This window comes from Saccostrea cucullata, unplaced genomic scaffold (genome assembly GCF_032062105.1).
Source record: "Saccostrea cucullata isolate Sc308-1 unplaced genomic scaffold, CSIRO_AGI_Scuc_v1 ctg1558, whole genome shotgun sequence".
Lineage (NCBI taxonomy): Eukaryota > Metazoa > Mollusca > Bivalvia > Ostreida > Ostreidae > Saccostrea > Saccostrea cuccullata.
The window spans coordinates 50,203-57,500 of record NW_026933071.1 but is presented as its reverse complement, the minus strand read 5'-3'; the positions used below and the strand labels follow the sequence as shown (position 1 = coordinate 57,500).

General features: G+C 36.3%; 1 protein-coding gene across 1 annotated transcript in view; it reads right to left on the bottom strand.

Moving 5' to 3' along the window:
* Positions 1–159: 159 nt before the first annotated feature.
* LOC134237208 (interferon-induced protein 44-like) overlaps positions 160–7,298 on the bottom strand; it is a 28,220-nt gene continuing 21,081 nt past the window's right edge. The window contains exons 3-4 of the mRNA XM_062719312.1: positions 5,956–6,102; positions 160–348 (exon numbers count right to left, since the gene is read on the bottom strand). Of these exons, the coding sequence (XP_062575296.1) occupies positions 160–348; positions 5,956–6,102 (336 nt within the window). The remainder of the gene's footprint in view (positions 349–5,955; positions 6,103–7,298) is intronic.

Here is a 7,298-nt window from a genome sequence, read left to right as displayed (position 1 = left end):
ATTTCCTTTGATAATCTTCACATCACATCAAGAAAATATCAGCAATAAACAACGATTATTCAGTAAACATGGCGTTATGAATAGTGATTACTTTGATGACAATCGCTATTCATAACCCCATGTAATATATTCGGATACACAAATAGTCATACATGTACTTTAAAGTGAAATCATACCTCTCTGATACAGTTTCTTTTGAAAGCTTTTGATAGTTTCAATGCTTTCCTCTGTCATCACGTCGACAATTGTTGCATCGATCACAATAGCAACTAAATGAATTTTATCCTTAGCAGATGGAGACTTCACAAATCCCTGAGTTTCAGGACTTAGAGGCAAGTCTGGATTTAACTGCAAAAATGATTTTATAATATTAGAATTGAACTCTAAATAGTTCCAATTAAACTGTTATTATTATTTCCAATTAATTTCTGATAAGAAAACGTAATAAACATGTTTATACCCGCACTTTCTGAAGAAAGTTCGGGTATATTGTTGTTACTCATGTCCGTCCGTCTGTCACACTTTTCTTTCCTGGACTCCATCTACATTTTACATAGTTACCTAATCATCTGTTGGGAGATGGTTGGTGGTGTCATGTAGATGTGCAGTAAGGTTTTTGAAATTTCATTTTGCTAGGTGTCAAATGAGGGTTGAAAAACGACGTTTTTTTATACAAAAAATCCCGTTTTCCCTGAACTCCTCCTACATTTTACACAGTAGCCTAACCATATTTTGAGAGGTGGTTGGTGGTGTCATGTAGATGTGCAGTAAGATTTCAGAATTTTCATTTTCCTGGGGGTCAAATGGGAGTCGAAAAACGTTTTTATGCAAAAAGCCCCGTGTTCCCTGAACTCCTCCTACGTTTTACAAAGTAGCCTTATCATCTTTAGGGAGATGTTTGGTTGTGTCATGTAGATGTGTGGTAAGGTTTCGGAATTTTCATTTTGCCCCAGAATTTTCGTTTTGTTCCGGGGGGGGGGGGGGGGTTGGGTCAAATGGGGTCGAAAAATGACGTTATTCAAAAATTCCTGTGTTCCATGAACTCCTCGTACATTTTACACAGTAACCTAATCATCTTTTAGAAGATGGTTGGTGGTGTCATGTAGATGTGCAACAAGATTTCGGAATTTTCATTTTGCCCTGGAGGAGGGGGTCAAATGGTAGTCGAAAATAATGTTTTTTATGCAAAAAGTCCCGTCTTCTCTGAATTCCTAGTACATTTTACATAGATACTTGTTGACAGGACCCCCCCCCCCCTCCAATATTCAACCCGAAAAGTATGACACAAAGGAAGTGCCTATTTCCTATAATGATAACACCCAAAAGTGATTATAACGTCAGGCAGAAACCTCTCGGACGTTATCGTAATAAGTGAAACATTCTCTATGCACTTTCGTTGCGTTTACCTAAGGAAATTTCATGCAACATTCTGACTGGTATGCTGTTTAAGGAGAAATTGTGGGATTCTTACGGGATGCAGAGTCAATCCGATAGCATGAACTGGGACAGAAATATATGTAGAGGCAGTGTGGACCGACATTTAGGTGAAAATGAAATGAATCCATGTTTTCAAACACAGAACGACCAGTGGGGATACAACGTTAACAAACCGGAGTTGCTTACCTTTCTCTCTTATAATGTAAAATGGGGTATTTTTGTGGAGCGATTATTTTGGGGGTTTGACAAAAAAGTGTCAAATAAGCCCCGGGGTTGAATATAGGGGGGGGGGGAGCCTGTCACAAGTACCTGAGCCATTTTACACAGTGGCCTAATCATCTTATGGGACAGTTCAACCTTTTAAAATTTAGGTAAAACATCAAGCTCAAGGGGTACAAAAACAAAGCATGTTGAGAAACATTGTGTTATGGGTAATGTACAGGTCAAATTTGAAAGTCATATCTTTTCTTAATCAAAAGGAAATACATTTTTGAAAAGTAAGTTAAACGTCAAGGTCAAGGTCACAGAGTCAAAAGTTATGATACATTTAGAAAGCTAGTCTTATCACAGGTAATATACATGCATGTATAATATGAATGGCCTATCTTTTCTCTTTCAAAATGATCAATTTAAAACAATTTATTTTTTTTGACAGTAGGTCAAACTTCTAGGTCATGGGTAAAAAAAAATCATAGTGTATTAATATTGGTATTAATTGTCCCAGTTAAATACTAATGCTCATGTTTAATATGAAAGTCTTGCCTCCTCTCATTCAAAATATATGACCATGATGACCACGGTTTAATTTATTGTGACAGACGGACAGACTGACATACAAATGAGATTTAATGTTCCCAACCTTTAGCAAAAATAGGGGACAATAAATCTCCTTGCTGCTCTTGAGAGGAAGATTTATAATGGAAAAAGTCACCTGTCTACTGTGAAATCACATATTTTCGTACGGTTCAATTTTTGTGGTTTGAGGGAATAATCTTGGTTCGTGGGGATTTGATTTAGTGGATAAATGAATTGTTTAGAAGTTATGTATGCAACCTTTTCCATTTCGTGGTGGACATGAATTCGTGGGTCTCTTCATACCTCGAAAAGAATGAAAATTTACCCTCAACGAAAATTTGTAATTTCATAGTATTTACACGTAAATTGGTTGAAATTGGCCCTGTGGTTCTAAAGAAGTTAAACGTGTGAAAAGTTTGCAGACAAACAGATAGACGACAGACAAAATGTGATCAGGAAACCAGAAAAGCTCAAATAAGCTACACGTATGATTTACAAGTATTTGGAAAGGGTTACATATTCTGAAAAGCTTTTTTCCCATGCATTTTTTTCAAAAGCTGAAAATGTATGACAGCTATCCATGTTAGAAAACAGTATGATTGAAAATAGTTAATCAAAGTGATCTGGGTAGCAAAATAAAGCTAAATTGGTATGGCTATTCATCCGCACAGCTTAGTTAATTTTAATATTCACAACCTTTTCAATTCTTTTAAAAATTAATTATTTTTAAAATATTCATATCATTATGTCTGATTCAAGGGATAACTCGGGATATGACCAGAAGTATATCTGTTGAATATAAAATATGAACATGTATACTGTTCTTTTTTAGTAATTTGTTTGTTTGTTGTGACAGCAACTGTTATGGCAGCTTTTGGCGAAGGTTGAAGTTTCTCAAACGTAAGTCAAACTCCAAACTCAAAGGATCAAAATTGTTGGTATCAAAAGGAAAGTTTTGTCACAAGGAATACACATGTGAAAAAGAGAGAAATCCCTTAGTTCCAGTTCAAAAATATTGCTTAGGTTAAAATTTTTGTTTAAGTTGGTCAAACTCTAGCTATAGGGTCAAGGTAAAAAATATTTATACCTGTTGGAAGTTCACAATACACATGTTAAGCATGAAAGCCCAAGCACCAACTGTTCAAAACTTAGACCAAGTTTAAAGTTTTGTATTTTTCTTGTAGAAGTAGGTCACACTCAAATGTCAAGAGATCAAGATTTCAAAATTGTTGGTACCTAAATAAAATGTCTTGTCACAAGGAATTTACCTATGAAATGTGGAAACCATGTGTATAGCCCAACTTAGAAGACACAGACAAAATATAATACAAGAAACAATTGAAATATGTAGAGTCAAATTGATTTTTTTTTTATTATTTTTGAGTCACAAGAACATTTGTCATTTATGAGACAGGGAGTGGCTAAGGAGATCATCCCCCCTCCCCCCGCCGTCTGGAATTCGCAAAGTTATTTGAATGGGACTATACACTGAAGCAAATAAAAATGAATTTTAACATCCTCCCCCCTAGAAAACATAAACCCCAACATCATTGTTTTTATTTTATTTATTTGTTAATCTTTGCTTCTCAGGAAATTCTGGGCTGGAATTTTTTGACAAAGGTGTGAACCACCCCTTTCCCCACCCCTCCCGAAAAAAATCTGGATCTGCGTCTGTAACTAAATGTCACGTCGAGAACGGGCTCATTTGTTACCTTAGAATTTTATGCTTGATTTCACGAATTCATGAACTGCATAAATTATAGAATTATTTTCACTTTTTCCTTTGAAAGCCAAATGTGAAGGAGTGTGTATTTAGTGGCAAACACCTTAGTGCGGGAATTACTGTCTCATGACAGCATCTAGTTTCATACAAGTAGTCCACTACTCTAAAAAAGAGAACAGCGGGGACCAGCCAATTTAGAGCTGTATTTGGCACTTTCGGCTTATTACATGTAGCAGGGATGAATCACAAATTGAAACAGGGGTTTCACCGAGATAACCTATTGGTTAAAATGAGAAAGTAAGGCGTTATAAAGAGCAACCAAGTGGTTATCGCAAGTTAATTTTTTTCTTTATAAAGTCGAAAATTAGCCTATCCGTCCTTCGAATTTCTAGAATTAAACAGTTAGATTTTTAGGTCAAGTAATGTTGTCCGTCCGTCTGTCCAGTTTTCCATCTGTCTGTAAACAATTTTTCAAAGTGCTACTCCTCTTACAGTTTTAGTCAGACGTCAACATTATTTTGCACATAAATAGACTACACTAAGATACATAATCCTTTGTAATGGTTATTGATTTTGATGAAGGGTGCTGACTTTGTTACTAAAAAATATTCTGTGAAATACTTTCAAAATGCTTTTTCTCCTAAAGTTTCATCTAATTTCTATATAACTTGACATAAAAGTCGACTACTCTGAGATACATATTTCTGTTTATAGGTTTTTGATTTCGATGAACGCTGTTGTCATGGTTACTTTAAATAGAAGTTTCTGTGAAATACATTCAAAATGCTACTCCTACTACAGTATTCGTCTGTTTCCAATATAATTTGGCACACTAGAAGACTTCACTAAGATTCATAACTCTATATGCGTGTTTTGAATTTCAATGAACAATGTTGCCGTGGTTACTAAAAATAGAAGTTTCTGTGAAATACTTTCGAAATGCTACTTCTCCTACAGCTTTAGTCTGAATGTAATTTGGCACCCAAATATATAACACTCAGATAAATAGTTGTGTGAATTTTATGTGGAATACTTTGAAAATCCAAATAGCGCTTTAGTCTGAATATAAAATAATGTGGCATGAAAGTTGATTTTATTATTTTCTTTATGAATGATGTTGCCATGGTACCTACAATTGAAAATTCTGTCATGTTTTATTAAAAGGTACTCCAACAGTTGTAGTCTAATTGCAATGTTGCAAAAAGACTTATTCAAGTATCATTATTCTATTCATTGCTGTTGTAAAGTTTTAAGTCCCAACTGCTACTTTTATCATCATTTGTTACAAGTATAAGTACAAACCAGTAGGAGTAGTCTTGATGGACACTTCTGAGTTAGCTTACATTAGCTTAAAACTCAAGTTATGAGCTTTACAGATCAAAAGTTGTCTGTCGTCCGTCTGTCTGCGTGTACGTTTGTTCGTCTATTTGTATAAATTACTCATTTTCAACTTCTTCTCAAGACAATTGTGTCAATTTTAACCTTCCTTTAAACTTCCCGGAGTTACTGTAGATGCTACATTGTTAAAATGATAGCCTCTCGATGTTGGCTGTGGCCACAATAGGGGGTTAAAGTTTTACACTAGAACATAAAGGGAAAATCTCTGAGAGTCGTATCCAATAACCGAGAAAAGGTGGAGGCTTCCTGGGTGTAGTGTAGATTCTACATTGATCAAATCATGGTTCCAGCGGGTAGGTTTTGGTGACAAAATGCAGAATCCAATGTACGTTGATATACATCTGATGTTTAGAATCTTCTTAAAAACAACTAGGCTAGAAAGAAATTTAAGTGGAAGATTCCTGGGGTTAGTGTAGATTCCAAATTGCCATAAAAAGGGGCGACTTAAAGGATTTTACAACGCTAGAATCTGTAGCTCTATACTCTTTTTTTTAATTCTCAAACAGAGAGCTACTGCCGAGAGATATTTTATTTGTTGTTCAACATAAAACGTGATTCTTTACAACTGATCTAATCATCGATATTATCTGAGTTAAATTTACCATGTGTTTGTCTGGCATGTTTCCGTCCAGTATGTAAAGAAAATCATGTGGATCTATTCCACCCTCTTTCTCAAGTCCTTTGGTGTCACATAGTTTAAAATTCAGCATTTTCCCTGCTTTTCCATCACGGATGTGATAAGTTCGAAACTTTGAAAAGAAAAAAAGTTCATTTTAAGATTATGCAATCTTAAGGCCCTGTCACACCAAGCTGCGTTCACACGGAGTAATTACGGCGTTGTTAAATTTTTAAAATCACCGTAGAATCGCAGGAAAATTGCACAAATTTCTGTAAAATTTTCATAATATGAAGATGTCACGGCGTCCCTACGGCGACGGACGCGATTCTACAGCGATCTCACTGCGTTCCCTCGGAGATCTCTCGGCGATTGACTGCGCTTCCGCGGAGTTTTCACGGCGCGTTAGGAGTTTTCACCTCGTGTTCACGGCGTTCTCATTGCGCTGTCTGCGTTCACAATGCGTTCTATACTCATTGATATTATATTTAGAAGGAATGTAAAACATTTTTGTTTAAAGATTCAAGTTACACGATGAAAAGACTTCTAATCATGCCAAGAAATATTCATAATAATCAAAAATGTTCTATTTAAATAATTAAGTACTAAATTATTAATAGTTTTATGATTAAACTCCTTTTTTCAATTTTATCGGTTAAGATGTGTTGTTAGATTTTCTTTGATTTTATTATGAATGTAAAAAAAATAAACACACTGAAAAGTTTTCTACAAAATTTAAGTGAAACAACAGAACAAGTTCTGGTGTAATTTTCTCTTCCATTTTTTTTTCAACTAAAATGCTCCTAGTGCAACAAATACTTTGGAATTATTGCTGATCAAATATGATCCCATTGCTCTTGTTTTGTGAGCTGGCTGACAACGTTCTAACAACGCCGTGAAAGCGCATTGTGATCGCAAACGGACGCTGTAGAAACGCCATGGGAGCGCAATGATGGCAGTGACAACTCCGTACTGTCGCCGTGTAATCGCAGTCGAAAAAATCACAAGACGATAAATCTCATTAGAAGCGCCGTAAAACGAGATAGAAACGCAGTGACATCTCCAAGGACTCCTCGACATCTCCGTGGAAGCGCTGTCTACTATCACTGCGTTCGTGCCGCGACCATGTGCGTCTTCACGGCGTTCGTACGGAGCTCCCACTACGTTGTTGGAGATCTCACCGCGCTGCTACGGCGATCATACTACGTTTCTACTGCGTTCTTATCAGACCGCGATCACACGGCGCGTACTTTGTGCATGCCCAAAGTGATCGCCGTCCTCTGGCGTTCTAGGAGACCCTACGCGACCCTACGGCGTTCAGTGGAGATC